Raw genomic sequence first — 20490 nt, forward strand, 5'->3', positions numbered from 1 at the left:
CTGCGTGCGCTAGTACCACTTGCCACGAGTTCCCAGAATCCTTTGTGGTTTTACCCCTGAATGACGTCACATTTTCAATCTCTATCCGGTTGTTCAGTGATGACGTGACAAATCCTACTTCCGGGCCTAAAGTAGTCTGCGTTTAATATGGCGTTTGTGTTGTTAACATGTTTAATGTTTTGTATTTTCTTCTATTTGATCTCAAAAAGCTCCTAAAACAGTCAGTGATCACTGTTGACCTCCCTCGGCTTTTATTACCACTAATCATTTATTTAAGCTCAGTTTTTAAAACCTTAGGATGTAACTACAGCCCAGCCCATGCAGCAGTATATGAATGACTAACCTCGTATTGTGGATGGATTATCTCAGTTGTTCTCCTGGCTGAAGTTTGGTCCTTTTACAGCATCCTGCCATGCGATTACATTTGTTCCTGACCACCGAGAACACTCACGTTAACTTTTATCGAGTGGGAAAAAAGTTAGCTTGTTTATATTATGCTAACATAGCTGTGTCGCTAGCGGTCACGTAGCACATCATTATATACCAGCTAGCCAAACTTCAGTAACCCTACAAACGTCACTGCTGTTTAGTTTTCTGTCTTCATTTATGCTGGAAGTGATAGCAGAGCTGTACGTTTGAATTTGTTTCCAAAACCCCGCAGTCAGGACATGCTATATTGTATTTAGATAGAAGCTAGCGAGCTAACTCCCTGCTAACTTCTAACTCCCTTAAATGTCATAAATTCCGATTTCATGGATGCCTGGATGTTAAACTCAGTTGTTACACCTGGTAGAGCAGAACGCTGATTATTTTATTAAAGATGAAAGACTTTAGACAGTTTTTCAACTCTCAGTAATGCCACAGTGATCGTTTGATATATGGACCTGCAGCGGAGTTTAGACCCAGACACGGCTAGTGATGTCAGACTGAACAACCGGATTGGGAGGCGGTTTATAATTTCGAGTCAGAGGTCAGTTGGACTCTTTTCATGTTTATTATTCAGTTCAACTGACAAACATCTGTAAAATATGACACAAAGGGACAAATGCCTAAAAATACCTGCTAATGTATTTATAACTGTAAAAAAATCATTTAATAATACTGTAAAATTCAAGACCTTTTCACTCAATCGCTACGGTGTTATCTGCCACGTTTTCTCTGATTGGTCAGAACACCTGACATACACAAATTCCAACGAAACAGATGGAGGTTCTAGAACTTGGCCCCGCCCTGTTTATGTGTAGAATTCCCGCCCTGGTAGCGTCGCTCTGCGGGCGGAACCGTGTGACACAACTGGATTTGACTAACAGTGGCTATAACCAATCAGAGATCGGTATTAAGACGAGCTCCGCCCGTGTTTGCAAACAGTGTTCCGCCCCCTCAATAGGAATGACCAACGGGGGCGTTGCTAGTGGGTGGAGCCTGTCTCAGGCTCGACCCAGTTTGAAAGTGAACCAACGGCTCCAGTCGCAGCTTCAACCCCAAACAACAACAAGAACCCGAGACCCGGAGAACCAGACTCGGTCCAGTCCGTTTCACCTGCAGCCGGCCCTCCTGACGAGTGAGTACCCCGATCGGCCTTCCACCGCGGGGCTGCGGTAAAATAGCAGTGTATTTGAGCCGGAGATGAGCTGGATGTGCCGGGCATCTTGTTTCTGATGTGGGCATCCAGAGAGAAAAGATCCGGAATAATAGCTGGAAAACGGGAATAAAATGTCCGCTTTGACGGTGGCAGCCTGGCGGTGGTGGGATGTGGTGTCCTTCCTGGTCCTTTGTGTGCTCCCTCTCGGAGGACTGATCCAGACATGTTGTTGTAAACACGAAACGCCCATTTTGGAGTATGAATGCCAGGAAATAGCCTGACCCCGTCTATATAACGCTGACCTCTCCGATGCATAGACGGAGCCCTTCGTTAAAAATGCGCAGTAGACGTAGAGACTGTGTGTTTCCATTGCAGCACCGCCCGTATCAGCATTACCGGCGGTGCTTTGGGATAAATGTGTCCGTGAATCACCGGAGAGCCCCGCGGTGCTCTCTGCAGCCTCTCTACGGGTTTACCGGGACTGCGAGCGACTGTTAGCCGCTGCTAGCAGAGGGGGATGGGGCGGCTAGCTCCGCAGAGGGCGGGAAGCAAATGGTGGTCCATTGTTCTGAGAAGCTAGCGTGGCTAGGCTAACCGCAGCGGCCGCAGATCAGCGCGAGTCCCGGATACTCCCCTCCATCCGCCCCAGCGAGGCTCTCACACCTCCAGCCCGGGGCGTACAGCGGGTACCGGGCTCCGTGGGGAGCTTCCAGCGCGGACATAAGGAGGAGAGGCTGCCGAAGGGCCTCCCTCTGCCCGGCAAAGAAAATGGAGCCCGTCTGCTGCCTTTGTTATTCACAACGAGGCCCAACGGGGAGCTGTTACCGGACATTTACCGTTAAATACGGGCTCATACCGGCGGAATATAACCGGTTTATGGGTTAAAGTCACAGCGTGAAGAACAGCAGACTCACGGGTTAAAAGGTCATTGCACACAAACGTGTTTAAAGCTGAAATAAAGGTTAAATCCAGTCGCTCATCGTTATTGTGTCAGTGATGTTTGATCCTCTGTCAGGAACAAAACACCCGTTAATAACCCCGATCAGCTCCTCTGATCAGGTATTATCAATAACATGGACCCACAGTGGCTGACCATCAGGTTTCTCTGTGATGAGTTTAGTATTTGGTGGTCAGTAATCACAGCGATCAATAATCACCACCAGCACACTGAATGTAAAATAAACCCATGTTTCATTACTGATTAGACTATCTATCACAGCAGGGGTCAGAGGTCAAGTGCCACCCTAGTGTCTTAGTATTTACTGACAGGTCAGAGTTGAATTGTGAGTAAATATAAAGTCCTTTATTGTTATTGTACGTGTACAACATTATGGACCAAGTCTATAAATGCATATCTGGTGTCTGCAGCACTGCCTCAGCTCTCCGTCCCCCTCACTCTTCTTCTTCTGTGGTGGTTCTTCAGGCCGCCACGATGATGCGTAAAGACATCAACAAGCCGAAGGGGAAGACGTCGGCGTACGCCTTCTTCGTGCAGACGTGTCGAGAGGAGCACCGCAAGAAGAACCCCGAGCAGTCGGTCAACTTTGCCGAGTTCTCCAAGAAGTGCTCCGAGAGGTGGAAGGTGAGGGGGGGGGCTGCAGGTACCTGGTCACATGACCACCTGACCCATCAGTGTGTGAGTAACAGCTCACCTACCTGTGTTCAGCTGTCCTATCAGGACACAGTAAGCTGCAGCTCCAGCTGTTTGACTGGTTATAGTGGGAGCAATAAAGAGTTGTCATGGTGTTCCTGTGCAGCAGCTCCAGTCACAGACTTACAGTGTAAACTCATTCAAACCTTTGGCAGGTTAACAGGCTGTGTGAGCAGAGTCGATGTTCTGTGTGCGCCTCGAGCCTCACAGCACAAACTGCAGAGGAGCACAGGGTGAATAAAACCACAGCTCAGTGTTGAGGACTGACGTTCACTCTGAGGCAGCAGAAACAGCTGCTTACAGGCAGCACAGACTCAGAGGATCCTCCTGCTTCACACTGAGCTGTGCAGGACTCACCTGCACAGGTGGATCAGCCTCTGACCTGTTTGTTACGTGTCACATACACGGCCGACACACAGAGGTGAATGGGTGGAGTCATCACGAGAGCTGCAGGCCACAGCAGAGCTGCTCGTGATGTCACACGTGTCGCTGTGACATCACGAGCAGCTCCAGCATCACTGCTGTGCTCTTCATCACCCAGCATCAGTGTTGGTCAATTTACTGGAAAAAAGTAACTAATTACTGATTACTTCCCCAAAAAAGTGATCCTGTTACTTTACTGATTACTTATTTTCAAAAGTAATTAGTTACTTAGTTACTTTTCAAAAACATGATTTACAACCTGAAGAGGTGATAAAGCGATATCTCTTTCAGCCCAATTCTACTTTTTCTGCATAATCCATCATACAAAATGTAATCAAATGGAAAAGTCTCTTTTTAAAACTTCTTTTATCAGTTTTAATCTTTTAACTTTATGCATCAAGCAAAAATGTAATTATATGCAACATTCTCTGACTGGAAGAAATTAGTTTAACATTTAAACCTATTTCCTGCACATAAAATAAAATATTTTTTGTGTTTACACTCACTCTTTCAAATAGATGCAAGTAAAACACAGCAGAAAATAAATAAAGTCAAAGACTCAGCGGTCCTGTTGCTCTATTTTCACCTGTAAAGCAGGAGCAGGGTAGGCGGAGGGTTACCCTGGTGCAGGTGTGCCGCGGTCAGTGGAAGGATATGGCAGCTCTGTGAGTTTCCCATTACGTCGTAGCTACTCGGTGCTTGTTGGAAGTTTAGGGGTTTTTTCGCTGTAAAAAGAAGTTTTCTTCCCACGCACAGCGGACACTAATGTTTTTGTCACTTTTTATGGAATCAAACTCAAAGTAAGGTCAGTACTTCCACGCTTTAAACGCTGCACGCTCACACTCTCTGCACTCGATATGTGATCCACTGTTGATCTGCACACAGCTGTTGTCACTAACGGCGCACTCGCTTACGTCACTGTCGTGAGACATTCTCGCAAAAAATCACGGTTTTAGTAACGCAGTAACGCAGCGTTCCTACGGGAAAGTAACGGTAATCTGATTACCGTTTTTGCAATAGTAATCCCTTACTTTACTCGTTACTTGAAAAAAGTAATCGGATTACCGCGTTACTGCCCATCTCTGCTCAGTACAAGAGCTCAGAGCTCTCCACACGGTCACAGCATCATGAGTACCCACTGTAACATGACAGGCAGGACAATTACAGGAAATGAAACAATGAAATGTGAATAAGCTCTAATCCATCAGAACACACACGGCGTGGTGAACGCACTGGTTCTTATGGAGCTCTCTTCTGCTCAGTCTGGGCACTCAGCACAGTCAGTCTGTCAGCAGAGCAGTGATGTGACCGGTTATGAATCAGCTGCTGTGTGTGTGTAAATGTGTTTAGTGGCAGCTGGTGGACTGTAACGTGCTGCTACTACCAGGAGGTGGCAGCAGTGCACACAGCAGCTGTTTGAGGAGCACGTAGAAGAACATGTTGATGTCTGAGAGCAGGGCTGTGTTCCAAAACTCCATCCTGTCTGCTTTTCCTCATCGAGGTCACAAGTGGATTTGGAGTTAGGAGAGGGCAGAGGGTGAGTTATGGTCGCCTCCCCTGAACGTGACGTCAGAGGATCTACAAAATGCTGGTCCTACCCAGGGCGGGTTACGACAAAACCATTTTAACCATGGTTAAAATGGTTTTGTCGTAACCATCGAGCACGGGTTGTCATGGCCATATTAAGCTGTATGAATGTAATTCACTGTGAGTGGTTTTTTCTCCCACACCCTTTGAATGCATCATTAATCCCCCCTCCACATGGAAAACTGCGCTGAGCGTGCGTGTTTACACTACCAGACAGGGAAAGGCAACAGCGGCAGAGTCAGACTCACTGCTGGTTTCACAAAGAGGACGTCCAAGAAAATGCAGTAACCTGCAAAACTACAAAAGGTAACATGACCACAGATTTATTCCACCAGCTGGAAGTCATCCTCTGTTTTAAACAACGTAACTGCTCCTTTAGCTGTGTGTTGTTTTTGCTGCTTGGTGGTTTCTATGAGCGTTAGCTGCTGTGGATGCCACACGTGCTGATATTTACATGAACTTGAATTCAAGGAGTCTTAAACTGCAGCTCGCCCATCAAGACATATCGTGATATTTACATCGTGTTTCATGATGGAGCCAAAGATATCACAACATTAGACTTTCCTCAGTGTGTCCTAATCTGTTGTTTTATGCAGCCTGTGAAATCTAAGGTTTTAATGTTAAAGAGGGAGATTGGAGTCAAATCCACTGATGCTTGCAGCTTGTTTCCATGTTAACAAGCTGGTGGGTTTACAGCAGAGGCTCAGAGTCAGTTTGAGAGAGCGTCACTTTCAGGAGGAGGAGATTTCCACGTGTGATTAAAGCGTCTGGTGCACAGTTTACTGCACAAACCCCAGCAGTGAAATACTGCAGTGTGCTGTGTGCTGCTGCTGCTGGGACAACAGGTGTGTCAGAGCTCTGTCCTCACACAGAGTCACTTATTGCTCCTCTGTAATGATGGAAAGGAGTTCTCAGCAGTGACACAGAGCCACATGTCTCTGTGACCAATGAAGCAACGCGTCTGAAAACACAGCCTGTTAGTGTCCATCCCCACTTATCCGGGGCCGGGTCGCCCAGACCTCCATGTCCCCAGCCACCCCCTCCAGCTTGTCCGGGGGAACACTAAGAGTCCCCAGGTGGAGCCCTCAAGCACCCCACCATGGGTTGCTGAGAACGTACGTTGAGGCGAGCCGACTATATATAGCTGCTATCTCTGAACTTAACGCACTAATTAAGGTCCTTCCCCACCAGACAGGTGACCATGTCCTAATGCTGGTTTTGGTAACTGGGGATCGGTCTGCCAGGGTCTCCGCCCTTGGCTGCTGCATAGCCCGTAAAAGGGCACCCTCCCTGGGCCGGGCTCCAGGATGGGTCCCCAGTAACCCTGTCCTGTTCCCTAGTTCTTACACTCATAGGGGTTTTTGAATCACTCTTTGTCTGACCCTCACCCAGGACAAAATCTGCCACGGGAGACCCTACCAGGGGACAAAAAGCCCCGACAGCATAGCCCCTGGGATCCCTCTCAAACACCTCCACCACAATAAGATAGCGATTCACAGAGGGGCTCGTTAGTGTGATGGATCAGTTAAAGTCATGAGTCACAGACACACAGTTACAGCCTCTCACCCAACAGATAATCATGAGCTCTCCTCTGACAAACCCTGACTCCACCTGAGCCTCCATCCTCAGGACCGTTTGCTCAGGGCCCAGAGGTTTGGGACAGAACAACATCTGGATGCATGTGTGAAACTTGTTGTGAGCATCAGTCAGCACGGTCAGTGTGAGCTGAGATCACATGTTCTTCACTAGATGAAGGAGCTCAGAGGAGCTCAGGGCCTCACGGAGGGCTGAGGAGGTCTGCGAGCAGCTAACAGTAGTGTGTGTGTGTGTGTGTGGAGGTGTAAACTGTCAGGGACAGGAAACAGTTCAACCCTTAATGTAAGAGACCGGCTCCACAGAACAACATGATCACTTCCTGTGTGCTGGACTCGTACATCATGTGAGCACTTTAGTTGAACACATCTGGTCAGGTTTGAGGAGCTCACGCTCTGCTGTTACTAAACTCTAAAGACTGTGTGCAGGTCACATGACTGGATTATTCCCATGTTTCATTCCAGTGTAGACAAAGCTCTGAGACAGGGACTGATAACAGCTGTAACATCTGCAGCACAGATCCACTGCAGGGAGTCGCTGATCAGTGCTCCACTGCAGCTCAGGTCAAACCCTGAGACAGATGTGTGCAGCTGTGGTTGAAGCAGACAGGTGCAGCTGCTCTTACCTGCTGATGGAAGCATCTGGATTCCAGCTGTGTTCAACGGGTCCCAGCAGGAAAACTGGTCCTCTCCCTGAATCGATTCTGTATTATTCTGCATTGTTTTCTGTAAGTGTGACCCCGGGAGTTCAAAGGTCAGAGGTCACACACTGACTGTCTGCTCTCTGCCTCCAGGCTCTGTCTCCCAGTGATAAGAAGTGTTTCGAGGACATGGCCAAAGCTGACAAGGTGCGCTACAACCGTGAGATGAAAGACTACGTCCCCCCCAAAGGCTTCGGAAAGAGGGGCCGCAAGAGGAAAGACCCCAACGCCCCCAAAAGACCCCCGTAAGACCCCAAACACACTCTGAAGGTCCAGGTAGCACCTGACACACCTCATGTACTGATGTAAGACCCCAAACACACTGTGAGTGTGTGGTTTGAGTGTGCCAGCAGGGGGCAGCACAGGGCTGCTCATGCTTGAGTTCAAACACAGAGGCAGATCCTGGATCAGCTCTAGCCTGTCTGTCTGCAGGTCTGCGTTCTTCGTGTTCTGCAGCGAGTACCGTCCCAGTGTGAAGCAGCAGTATCCTGGGCTGTCTATAGGAGACTGTGCCAAGAAGCTGGGAGAGATGTGGAGCAAGCTGTCCCAGTCTGAGAAGCTGCCGTACGAGGAGAAGGCCCAGAAGCTACGAGAGAAATACGACCGGGTGAGGCTCAGTCACACAGACAGAGGGTAGAAACCAGTCACAGTGTGTCCTGATACAGGCAGGTATGAAGGGTGTGACGAGCTCAGAGTACATCTGGTCCTCAGAAACATCAGCCTCTGTTCTCCTCTGTACTGCACGGTTCCTCTAATCTGTGCAAAAACACATTTTCTACTTTAACATGCTTGAATAGTTTTAAATTACATTAGCTGCTTTTGTCAGCTGTTTGGAGACTGCAGGGTCACATGTCCAATCTGAGGTAACTGACAGTAAAATAACATGTTCATATGTTCGAGCCCTGATGTCAGCTCTGCAGGTGAGGCTGAGGAGCAGGAAATATGTACCCATGTTAAAGGGCCACATATAGTTTGAGCTGTGGGTGATCTTCAACACATAACTGACACGTTCCAGCAGGTTTTAGATAAACTGAGTGTTCGTCTGATTTCCTCTTTATTTCAGGCTTCTAGCATTTTCTGTGTGGTACGAACATTCAAAGGAGCGTTGTGTATTTTAATATTTCACCACCAGGTGGCAGTGAAACCGATTCATAGACTGAGGTGCTCCAGGTCCAGCCTTCAGTCTGATGCTGCTGCTGAGCAGACGGGTCCTTTATTCATACAGTTAGACTTCAAACAGACAAATAAATAAATACATGGAGACATGTGTAAAACATTCAACTTTACTGAGCGCGTGCACTGAGCTCTCTGTCAGGCTTTTATTTTGTAATCCTTTACTGAGCGCGTGCACTGAGCTCTCTGTCAGGCTTTTATTTTGTAATCCTTTACTGAGCGCATGCACTGAGCTCTCTGTCAGGCTTTTATTTTGTAATCATTTACTGAGCGCGTGCACTGAGCTCTCTGTCAGGCTTTTATTTTGTAATCATTTACTGAGCGCGTGCACTGAGCTCTCTGTCAGGCTTTTATTTTGTAATCCTTTAGTGAGTGTGTTGCCACAGAGGATAAACTGCTTCCTGTGTGTTTCAGGACATGGTGGCGTACCGCGGCGGCGGCACGTATGCCAGGAACCCCAGCTCCTCAGCTCAGGGAGGAGAGGAGGAGGACGAGGATGAGGGCGAGGATGAAGAGGAGGAGGAGGACGATGACGAGTAGAGATGAAGAGCTGCAGCTGGGAGAGAGAGTGTTAGAGAGAGAGTGAAACAGGTGTGTGTGTTTCAGAGTGCAGGTCAGGGGGCGGAGCCTCACAGCAGGTGTGTCTACGTTTCAGAGACTTCCTGTTCCTCTGTTAGGGTGCGTTTCTAAACACCGTCCCCCTCTGATAGAAACAAGGTTCCACCTGACAGGAAGCACACTAACACTTCCTGCTGCAGCTGATGGCAGGGACAGAAGAAGAAGAGGTCAGAGGTTAACAGCTGCTTGTGTATAGATCACATGACTCCATCAGGTGAGTCTGACAGCATCACCTGGGTACAGACGTTTATTTAAACAGCCTCAGCCTGGCTCACAGGTCACATGACCACAGGAGTCATGTGACTGAGTGTCGGTGCTGGTGACACAGAGGGAGGCGGAGTGCTCTGAAACACACACACCCGACCACAGAGAGTGTGTGTGTGTCACTGTGTGTGTGAGAACAGGGTGTGTGTGTCTTTACAGTAACGTGTGTGTGTGAGGTCATCAGATGTTAAACTGTCCCACAGCAGAGGACAGTACAGTAACCCCCCTCCTCTCACTGTTACCATGGTTACCCCTGCACCCTCCACCCCTCCTGTGTGTTACCATGGAAACCCCCGCCCCCTTCAGCATCATGTTGTTTTTATGTTGTGGACGTTTTTGTTCTTCGTTCACTGTCAGAGTAGAAACTTCAACTTTTATAATAAAACAACCACCTGAGGGAAAAGCCCACCCGGAGTCTGTGCTTACTCGCCGCCGCCCACCCTGACTCACTCACACACACACCTGTGATCTGTGAACATGATCTCTTCAGCAGGATAAACCCTCGTCCTCACTGTTTGTGAGAGACTCACGCAGCGCCCTGACTGCTGGGAACAGCCTGTCCTGCAGATGTTACGTCATGACTCCAGAGGTTAGACCCGTCACAGTGCTGCTACTAAATATTGTCAAGTCCCTTTTTCATTAGCACCTGCTCAGATCGACTTGCCTCAACTCGACTCGGGGTGACAGATTTTGCGTTACAATCGAGTACTACCTAATGTACGTGGCCGTCGTCATAGCAATGCGGCCGAGCGTGACGTAGTTAATACGGGACACAAACACCACAACAAAGGTGGATGTCGAGGCGATGATATAAAATCTTCAGAGCCAGCCCTGCTCTGATATCCTTAAGACATTCTGACACAGGCCTGAGGGGTCATTCTGTTTAAATGGCAGGTAATAAATTGGCAATAAATACCAAAAGCAAGGGCCTGAGGATGGACCCTTGAGGTACACCACACGGGAGTGGGACAGATAAGTTTATCAACAGAGACAAACTTCTGTCAGACAGATGTGGCTTCAGTCACTGAGGCAGCTCTAATGACAGAAATACTGATGCACTGTCAGAATCTGCTGTGGCATCTAAAAGGAGTCAGTGGTTAATAAAAACAAGTGCAAACTGTGCTGTGAGTACTTTAAACCTGACTGAAATACCTCAACAACACTGAGTCTAAAGAAAACGGGGTTCAGTGGTGTCAAAGGTCAACCTGCGGTTAACTCTTTACCTCAGCTGGTAAACACACTGATGATTTAAACTAGTGTTGGTCTTATCAACAGATCACATGACGTCTGTGTTTTAGCCTATACAGTTAAGGTTTCTGTCCTTATTTAGTTGAATAGTTACTGTTAAAGTTATGAGTCCCTCCTACAGGTAATACCTGCAGGAACTGCACCTTGTTTCTCACACCTACAGCTGACTGCCTTCAGTGTGGACGTGCTTTCTTGATACGGTGTTCATCACTGAGTCCGTGACTTTCCACGGGGTCTTTTTGTCCTGTGTTTGTGTTTCGTTCTGAGAGAAATGATCAGCTGTAACATCCTCGGTACACCTCCATCACCAGCTGTTTGACCTGCAGCTGGAGCGAGCAGAGCCAACAAACTAACAGTGAGCCCATGTGAGGTGCACTCCACATGGAGCAGGTCATCTAAACAGAAGGTTGGTGGTTTGATTCCTGCCTGCATGTCAAACAGAGGGAATGTTAGAAAGCTCTTACGTGTTGTGTGTGAGGCATGTTGTAAACAGTGCTCTGATTGGTCGAGTAGGACAGTGCTGTACCAGTCCATGCTGAGAGGCAGGTGTAGCACATATTAATGCCATATGACATCCATATGAAGCGTGTGCAGTAGCATCACTCTATGGGAGCATTTTACTTTGGAATTATCTGTTCAAAGGTCCCTGCAGCTCACTGACATGCATCACAACAAGCTGACCTCTGCATCCACCAGCGTGAGCAGCAGGCCTGTCAGTATAATTCCTCTGTTATTGGTCGTGATGGTCTTTTAAAGCAGCGGTCCCCAACCCCCGGGCCTCGGACCGGTACCGGGCCGCGAGAGTTGAGGCTCAGGTGTGAAATGTCTGGTTTTCAGGGTTTTTAATCGGTTTTCAGCGTTATTTCATTATCGTTTTTATCATTAACTCGGTTTTCCTGGGTCTTTTCACGTGTGTTATGAATAAATATTTTTTTTTCGGTACCGGTACTAGTTTTATTTTGTTGTATTTTTTTGTGTTGACAGCTTAAAGGCCGGTCCGTGAAAATATTGTCGGGCATAAACCGGTCCGTGGCGCAAAAAAGGTTGGAGACCGCTGGTCTAGAGGATGAGACGTACAACAGTCAGTTAGACACTGATTGTTTGTAAGTGCGGTGCAGGTGTGATGTTGGCTGTCTCCCAGGATTGTTGTTCCCGCCTCTTTACTTTCTGTTCCTTTGTAAGGTAAAGACCCTACAAAGTAGGGCTGCTCAATTAATCGAATTTTAATCACGATTACGATCTGGGCTTTCAACGATCATTAAAATTGACTGAGACGATTATTAGCCCCTCCCTCGTGCTTTACTCTCGCGCTGCTCCGTGTGGCAAATCGAGCGCACCTCTCAGCATTTCGAACACGCATCACAACAATTAAGAGGACCCGAGGGAAGCTCGGAAAGCTAAGCAGAAGTTATTTGGAGAGGAGAGTGACTGCTGTTGAAAAGAGAGGTAAAAAGCCTTCAGTGGTGTGGAAACATTATGGGTTCAGTCAGACGTGGATCAAGTAGACACAGTGTGTAAACTTTGCTACGATGTAGTAGCTGCACCACAGAGCAACACTGCAAAGTTCACTAAACACAGATGTTTACTTTTTTCATTTATTTCTTATATTGCAAACATTTGCACTGTTATCAGCAGTGTTGGTCAAGTTACTTGAAAAAAGTAATCAGTAACTAATTACTGATTACTTCCCCAAAAAAGTAATCCCATTACTTTACTGATTACTTATTCTCAAAAGTAATTAATTACTTAGTTACTTTTTAAAAACACGATTTACAACCTGAAGAGGTGATAAAACGATAGATCTTTCAGCCCAATTCTACTTTTTCTGCATAATCCATCATACAAAATGTAATCAAATGGAAAAGTCTCTTTGTAAAACTTGTTTTATTAGTTTTAATCTTTTAACTTTATGCATCAAGCAAAAATGTAATTATATGCAACCAAGGGCGTAGATTTGGTTTTGGCGTTGGGGGGGACGGATGATTCAACCACCGAACCCTGCCCTCTTTCTTTTTTTTTTTCCTTTTCGTCTTTGCTTCTTGATAAAAAAGGAGAAATATACCAGCCTACTTATGCTATTCTACATGCTTTAAACCATTTAAAATTACAATTCATAGTTTTACATGTGAATTATATAATGTTAAATTACTGTTAAACAAATGACTGACTAAGTATTTTAGGCTTTAGTTAACTTCAGCCATATTCCATATAAATCAGGTATCATACAAACATAAAAATAGAGTCATGACAATAAAAGAATATGACTTTAAGGACTTAACAACATTACTTCAGTTATAGTACACCAACATGTCTGACACATCAGCACTAAGGGAACACTGAATGACCTGCTGGTTTTTGTCCATAAAACTACTCGTCTAAGATTACCACAAAGTAACAGATCTCTTAGCAAAATTATGCAACAGTTTAGGCACTACTGCCCCGATCAACTGATGTTTTATTCTAAACATGAACTACTGTTACAGCAACAGACATGGACTACATGGGGGCAGGGATAGCTCAGTAGGTAGAGTGGTGGTCCCATGATCGGAAGGTCGGGGGTTCGACTCCACTGAACGGCTACCCTGAGGTACCCCTGAGCAAGGTACCGTCCCTACACACTGCTCCCCGGGCGTTGCATTGGTGGCTACCCACTGCTTCACTGAGTGAATGGGTTAAATGCAGAGGAACTATTTCCCTATGGGGACTAACACGCACACTTTACTTTACTTTACACTTATGCCCCACACTACAACCAATGTTCACTATGTGAAGCAGCCAAACACAGGCCTGCTCCTCTCGTTAACTGAGATAAACTGCTGGCATATTTGTTTTACATCTATACAGGGAGTGCAGAATTATTAGGCAAGTTGTATTTTTGAGGAATCATTTTATTATTGAACAACAACCAAAGAACTCATTAATATCAAAGCTGAATGTTTTTGGAAGTAGTTTTTAGTTTGTTTTTAGTTTTAGCTATTTTAGGGGGATATCTGTGTGTGCAGGTGACTATTACTGTGCAGAATTATTAGGCAACTTAACAAAAAACAAATATATACCCATTTCAATTATTTATTTTTACCAGTGACACCAATATAACATCTCCACATTCACAAATATACATTTCTGACATTCAAAAACAAAACAAAAACAAATCAGCGACCAATATAGCCACCTTTCTTTGCAAGGACACTCAAAAGCCTGCCATCCATGGATTCTGTCAGTGTTTTGATCTGTTCACCATCAACATTGCGTGCAGCAGCAACCACAGCCTCCCAGACACTGTTCAGAGAGGTGTACTGTTTTCCCTCCTTGTAAATCTCACATTTGATGATGGACCACAGGTTCTCAATGGGGTTCAGATCAGGTGAACAAGGAGGCCATGTCATTAGTTTTTCTTCTTTTATACCCTTTCTTGCAGCCACGCTGTGGAGTACTTGGACGCGTGTGATGGAGCATTGTCCTGCATGAAAATCATGTTTTTCTTGAAGGATGCAGACTTCTTCCTGTACCACTGCTTGAAGAAGGTGTCTTCCAGAAACTGGCAGTAGGACTGGGAGTTGAGCTTGACTCCATCCTCAACCCGAAAAGGCCCCACAAGCTCATCTTTGATGATACCAGCCCAAACCAGTACTCCACCTCCACCTTGCTGGCGTCTGAGTGGGACTGGAAGCTCTCTGCCCTTTACCAATCCAGCCACGGATGTGGTGGTCCCCACATCCTTCATCATCATTCCCGTCCCCAAGAACCCAGAAGTCTCAATGTTCTGGCTGAGCAGGAGAGGACACTGCAGCGACCATGACAACCAACTTATGCATCCCACTGTTGCCAGGAAGAAGGATCATATGAGGACAAACAGCAGAGCCAAAGGAAAGAGATCATCTCTCACTCATGGCTCTACTCCACTTTACTCCACCAGGGGGTGCTGTAAGCAGCCTGGTCTACAGGGGGAAGTAGCTGTGGCCAAAGCCCTGGCTCCACACATCAGGATCCAAAATCAAGACTGAACAGTGTGCCACCATCACCTGTAGAATGTCACAGCCTGGTGTCAACACAGGTAATGGAGACATTTCATTGGCCACACCCACATCAACAGGTGCAATAACAGGACTAATGGTTGGGAAAAGACAAGTGGTGGTGACAGTGGACTCATCTCTGTGCTTGTCCTGCTAGACTTCAGTGCAGTAGAAAAGAAAGTGGTGGATCTATGTTTCTGAGTGTGGGGCCATCAAGAGGCCACAATATTCATAGAGGGGCCAAGTATTACTCCAGCAGCATGTACAATGCTCATTCTAACTGCTGTTTCCTTCTTATTTCTTTGTATACATGCAGCTCACACTCGACTGTGACTCCTGACCGTGTTCATGGGACAAAGGTTTTGTTCTTTACATTGTCTTTCTTCTATATAATTGTTAAACATTTAATAAATATGTCTACAAAAAAGATTTAAAAAAATCAGACATTTCACACAGACACCCAAATGATTTCTGACTGATGAAGGGGGCTGAAGGTGCCCTGCTCCTGACCAGCTTCTGCTGCTCTCTCCCTGCTCACTGTCAGCAGCTGGCAGGCTCAGGTCCTGCCTGAGACTTTTCATCTATCAGTGCCAAAGAATATGGGAAATAGCAACACACAACATGCACATTACAAAACAAGTACATGAACCAGCATTGCATTCATTAGTGAAGTGCTGACGTTCTCTCCTAAACTTTGGGCCTTAATTGATTGATTGATTGGTAATTTATTTCAACATGTGAACAATATACAACTACATTTAGAAAAGAAAATAAGAGAGAGAAAAAATACTATACAAATTACATACAAAAAAACCCGTTCTGATTAATTTACATGTTGAAAGGGAAGAAGTAAACACTTATTTGATCCCACCCCTTTGCCATAAATTATCAGTTAATATTTAGTCAGCTTCCTTACTGATATAATTTGTAATAAAAATAGTGAACAGATTTCTGATATACTATAAGATCACATCATGAGTTTTTTGTTTGTTTGTTTTTAAATAGAGACATTCACTTAATTTAAATATTTTCCTTTTCTTTATAGTTCGAGAAGATCATACTTTTATAACTCTTTTTGAACAGTTTTATGTTTGGACGTTGCTTTAATTCCATATTCAGACTGTTCCACAGTTTCACTCCATGAACAGAAAAACAAAAGCCTTTTCTTGTAGTACGTACGTAATTTTACATTACTGTTAACTAATGTTTGCTTTGCTTCTTAACCAGTGAAGCAGCGAGGGGCTTTCTGAGGTTCCTGCTCGTAAATGCCCAAAATGAGTCGAGTATTTCTGCAACTACAAACTCTTTTTTCATCAGAGGTGTAAATATTACAGCACTGTGTCAGAGCCACTGAGGCTGGAACACAGAAAAAGAAGTAGATGGATTTATTTTTAGACTTTATTGCCTGGAACCAACCCTTGTGTTGTCCTTGGGTCATTTTTGTCCTCTAAAGAAATCTTTTGCTATCAAAAATTTGTTTTTTATTCATCAGATGGTCTGAAAATAACAGAAGTTATTCATTACTATACTATGCATGATTGCAATAAGTTTTAAGTAATTTGATTTCTTTATGTGGTTTTTATTGGATTTTATAACACTTGTGGTCCTCGTGGACAGAAATGACCCCAAAGTACAAAGTGTTGCAAAGAGCCGTATTTTCACACCATACTGTTTTCAAACATCTTTGATCTTGGATCACTGATGTGTGGGGTCAAGACTGGTCATAACAACCACAACAACAACAACAGGCAGCACAATGAGGAGGCAGGTGCTCTATATTCAATGGAATTTTATTTATACAGCGCCGAATCACAACAACAGCCGCATCAAAATGCTCCATATTGTAAGGTCGACTCTACAATAATACATACACAGAAAGTATGCTCACAGGCCTCCATTGCACTGGAGATTTGCATACTTTGATGAGCATACTTTTTTTTACCATGTTGTGCAAAGCAATGACCAGTAGGACAAAGCACATATTGTCCTCTAGTACTTCTGGATCTGCTGTTGATGTACCAATTGCTTGTCTAATTTTTTGGATTTTTTCTGTGAAGAATTTGGCAAAGTCATTGCAGGCCATGGTTGAATGAAGTTCAGCTGCCACTGACACAGGAGGGTTTGTTAGCCTGTCGACTGTAGAAAATAAGACCCGAGCATTATGGCTGTTTTTAGTGATGATGTCAGAGAAGTAGGACCTCCTTGCATTCCTCAGTTGTAAATTATAATTGTGAAGTTTCTCTTTATAGATGTCATAATGAACCTGCAGGTTTGTTTTTCTCCATCTGCGCTCAGCTTTCCTACACTCTCTTTTTTCATTTTTCACCAGTGTGGAGTTTCTCCATGGAGACTTTTTCCTTCCAGAGATAACCTTCACCTTAATGGGAGCAATAGTGTCCATTACATTTAACATGTTAGCATTGAAGCTATTGACGAGCTCATTGACTGACCCTCTGGGCAGGTCAGGTGTTAATGGGAAGACCTGGTTAAAAATTGCACTACTGTGTTCAGTTATACACCGTTTTGTGATCACTGTTGTTGATATATTTGTGTGGGCTGAGATTTTACTTTCAAAGAAAACACAGTAATGATCAGACAGGCCCACATCAGACACAGTAACCTTTGAAATGCTCAGGCCTTTGGAGATCAGTAGGTCAAGAGTGTGTCCTCTATTATGTGTGGCCTCTGTTACATGCTGAGTCAGCCCAAAGTTGCCCAGAGTGTTACTCAGGTCTTTAGTCCCTTTGTCCTGAGGGTTGTCCACATGGATGTTAAAATCCCCAGCAATAATTACACAGTCGAAATCAACACAGATCACAGACAGCAGTTCACTGAGGTCATTAAAAAAGTCTGTGCAGTATTTGGGAGGCCTGTAAACATTAAGAAACACAACTTTGGATGGGGCCTTCAGCTGTAAAGCCACATATTCAAAAGACTGAAAACTTCCAGGAGATAGCTGCTTACATTGAAATGATTCATTAAATAAGACAGCAACCCCTCCTCCTCTCCTGCTCACCCTGGCCTCACTGATAAAACTGTAGTTAGGAGGGGTCGTCTCGATGAGAACAGCTCCACTGTTACTTTGGTCCAACCAAGTTTCAGTTAAAAACATAAAATCAAGGCTGTGCTCAGTGATTAAATCATTAATTAAAAATGTTTTCCCAGCTAAAGATCTAATGTTTAATAAAGCCAACTTAAGTGTTTTAGAGGTATTACTTGTCCCCTCGTGTTTGGGAGCAGTCTGTGGCACACAAGGTATGTTTACTATGTTTAAAGATCTTTTAGAGTGCAGCTCTCTGTGTTTTGACCAGGCCACATGTCTCCTGTCACCTAAAAGTACAGAGATTTTAAAACCTTCTAGTAAACAGGGTCCCAGCTTCTCCTGGGAAAAGTCATCACTGCCATAATCCTCACAGCCCGGACCCTTCACACATCACGCATCAGACTGCGGAGACAGGGCATGAAGAGGAACTAAGGGGGGCGAGGCTGGGCAATGTGACTTCGATTGGGACAAAAAGGGATTGGGCCGGGGGGTAGATCTGAGCCCAGCATTGACCCGCTCCATCATCTCCTCAGTGAATTTCAGGTGTGGGGAGGAGGGAGAAAGGGAGGGGGAGGAGGGTGATGGGGGTGATGGCCTGTCAGGGGTTTGGGGACTGGGGAAGATCGTGGTCCCTTGTCCTGGTCGTTGGTGTTGTTGAGAGAGTTGGAGGCAAATAGGGACCCCTCTTCTTGCCTTAGATGTCTCTCCTTTCTGAGGCTCTTCCTCAGATGCCATGGATGTCTCTCCTTTCTGAGGCTCTTCCCGGGTGGGGGCAGATGAGGCTCCTCCTCAAGGTTTCTGCTGGGCTTTGTCTGTTCTTGGAGTACTGTTTGTTCCTCTTTATGAGATAACTCCTCGTTTATCTCAGCCTTGGCACCAAGCACGGATGGATGACGTATGGAATAAAACAAGTTGGAGGTGAACAGTTCCACCCCTGACTTGTTAAAATTAAATCCATTTGCTTTAAACAGATGCCTGCGTTCCCAAAAAATATTAAAGTTGTTGATAAAATGCACTGAGTGGTCAGCACATGCTGATATGAGCCATTTATTCAGTGTAAACAACCTGCTGAATCTCTCGTCTCCTCCTCTGACCGGCGGTACAGATCCACTGATGAATACAGCTGCATTCAGAGAGTTTACAGTATTTAATAATCCAGTAAAGTCCCGTTTCAGAACCTCCGACTGTTGTTTGGACACATCGTTTGACCCTGTATGCAGAACAATGTTTGTCACAGTTGGATATTCATCTGCAATTTGAAGAATTCTCTCCTTCAGGTTGTTGACCATATCGTTAGGAAAGCAGAGGACTTTAGTGTTCTTACCGCACATCCTTTGTACATCCTTTACGGCAGAGTCACCCACAATCAGAGTTTCAGGCCTAGCCTTTAGCTTTCCCTGTGGCCTTTTACTTTTCAAAAGATTTTCGGACTTTACTTCGCTGCTTTTAGATGGATGGTTGTCCGATATAGATCCAGGGTCCTTTGATAGTGGAGCAAATCTGTTCTGCAGTTTCACATTCAGTTGTTTTGGAGGTTTGTTGCTAACCTTCCTATTCACGGTTGTCCAGTCCTGTTTCCTCTCGTATACAGGGGTAGAAGAGCTTCTCTGTCTCGTAGGAAGTGAAGGCCAGTCGGTTTCAGAGATTTCAGCTCGCTGTGCCCTGCCTGTGGTACGTCCTCCCCCTTCCAGGAGACATGATTTATGTCTTGGTTTTGCACCAAGACAGTCCAAGGGGGGATTATCACTTGAGGATTTATAATAATGCACAGAGTCTACTTTCTTGGTCATGTTATCTGTGCTCCTTAGCTGTGTACTAGCTTGCTCGTCGCCATTGTTTTGAATCAAAGGCAAGGTTGTTTCATTTCCACACAGTCCATTTACCTCCACGTTTACTTCTAAGCGATGAATTTTTGTCTCCAGTACTGCAATCTTCTGCAGGAGGCTGTGGTAGTCATCTGTGGAGAGGGAAGGCATCTTGTTGCTAGTTAGCCTAGCGGTTAGCACCTTTCCAGGCTATTGAGGCTGTTCGGTGCCCAGACGCTGTAATCAGGCTTCAGCTGTGTCTAGGCCACAGACACACGGAGCGCTGAGGATAAGGTAACTATAAAAATGTTGCTGTTTCTGTTAAGAACACTTTAGTCCTAATGATCTATAAGTGTCCAGAAGCTATCGCAGGTAAGCTCATACGGAAAAAAGGGAAAAAATCAGCATAAAAATCAATAAAAGAAGCAAAGCATTTAAAGAGCAAAGAGAGGAAGCGTCCAGCTCATTTAAGTTTGAAGCTTACTTCCTCACTCAGTGACATGAAAGTCTCTTCATACACAGCCTTCATGTGTTTGTTACTATTTTTGCTGCTCCTTTAATAAATAATTCAATTCAGAGTTGGAGGAATTATGAGAAAGAAACATAATAACAGCACGACAAGTGGCCTTACTTACTTACATCCACTAAAACATGAATTCACCATGGCAACAGAGTCATCTTCACTCAGACGATACAGAAGTGTGTTTTTTCTATTTTTTGTGATTGGTTTGAGAGGTACAGCATAATTGGCTTGTTGACAACAAACAGAGGACCAAAGGATTTAAACACA

At 45.2% G+C, this 20490-nt stretch overlaps 2 protein-coding genes across 3 annotated transcripts; one reads left to right on the forward strand and one right to left on the reverse strand.

The window, feature by feature from the left end:
* Positions 1 to 1418: 1418 nt before the first annotated feature.
* On the forward strand, positions 1419 to 9999 carry LOC309702846 (high mobility group protein B2-like). 2 transcript variants are annotated; one of them, XM_082527468.1, is made up of 5 exons: positions 1419 to 1561; positions 2951 to 3164; positions 7630 to 7781; positions 7969 to 8143; positions 9124 to 9999. In XM_082527468.1, the coding sequence occupies exons 2-5, from the start codon at positions 3015 to 3017 to the stop codon at positions 9247 to 9249; spliced, it is 603 nt and encodes a 200-aa protein (XP_082383594.1). In that variant the 5' UTR covers positions 1419 to 1561; positions 2951 to 3014; the 3' UTR covers positions 9250 to 9999. The 2 variants fall into 2 exon arrangements, with proteins under 2 accessions (XP_082383594.1, XP_082383593.1); XM_082527467.1 differs by having other exon boundaries at positions 1427 to 1561; positions 3006 to 3164.
* Positions 10000 to 18365: 8366 nt separating this feature from the next.
* LOC309702833 (uncharacterized protein) lies at positions 18366 to 20131 on the reverse strand. The gene is made up of 2 exons (XM_082527449.1): positions 19220 to 20131; positions 18366 to 19105 (listed from the first exon to the last, which is right to left on the reverse strand). The coding sequence occupies exons 1-2, from the start codon at positions 19869 to 19871 to the stop codon at positions 18435 to 18437; spliced, it is 1323 nt and encodes a 440-aa protein (XP_082383575.1). The 5' UTR covers positions 19872 to 20131; the 3' UTR covers positions 18366 to 18434.
* Between the last annotated feature and the right edge of the window lie 359 nt (positions 20132 to 20490).

Source organism: Aulonocara stuartgranti (genome assembly GCF_965226115.1).
Source record: "Aulonocara stuartgranti genome assembly, chromosome: 3".
NCBI lineage: Eukaryota > Metazoa > Chordata > Actinopteri > Cichliformes > Cichlidae > Aulonocara > Aulonocara stuartgranti.

Excerpts from the sequence above, each read along its gene's own strand:
- LOC309702833 (XM_082527449.1), bottom strand. The coding sequence starts at position 19,871 with ATGCCTTCCCTCTCCACAGATGACTACCACAGCCTCCTGCAGAAGATT. Across the intron at positions 19,106-19,219 it reads GGATGTACAAAGGATGTGCG|GGTCAAACGATGTGTCCAAA; the intron begins GTAAGAACACTA and ends TTCTGCATACAG.
- LOC309702846 (XM_082527468.1), top strand. The coding sequence starts at position 3,015 with ATGATGCGTAAAGACATCAACAAGCCGAAGGGGAAGACGTCGGCGTAC. Across the intron at positions 3,165-7,629 it reads AGTGCTCCGAGAGGTGGAAG|GCTCTGTCTCCCAGTGATAA; the intron begins GTGAGGGGGGGG and ends CTCTGCCTCCAG. Across the intron at positions 7,782-7,968 it reads AACGCCCCCAAAAGACCCCC|GTCTGCGTTCTTCGTGTTCT; the intron begins GTAAGACCCCAA and ends GTCTGTCTGCAG.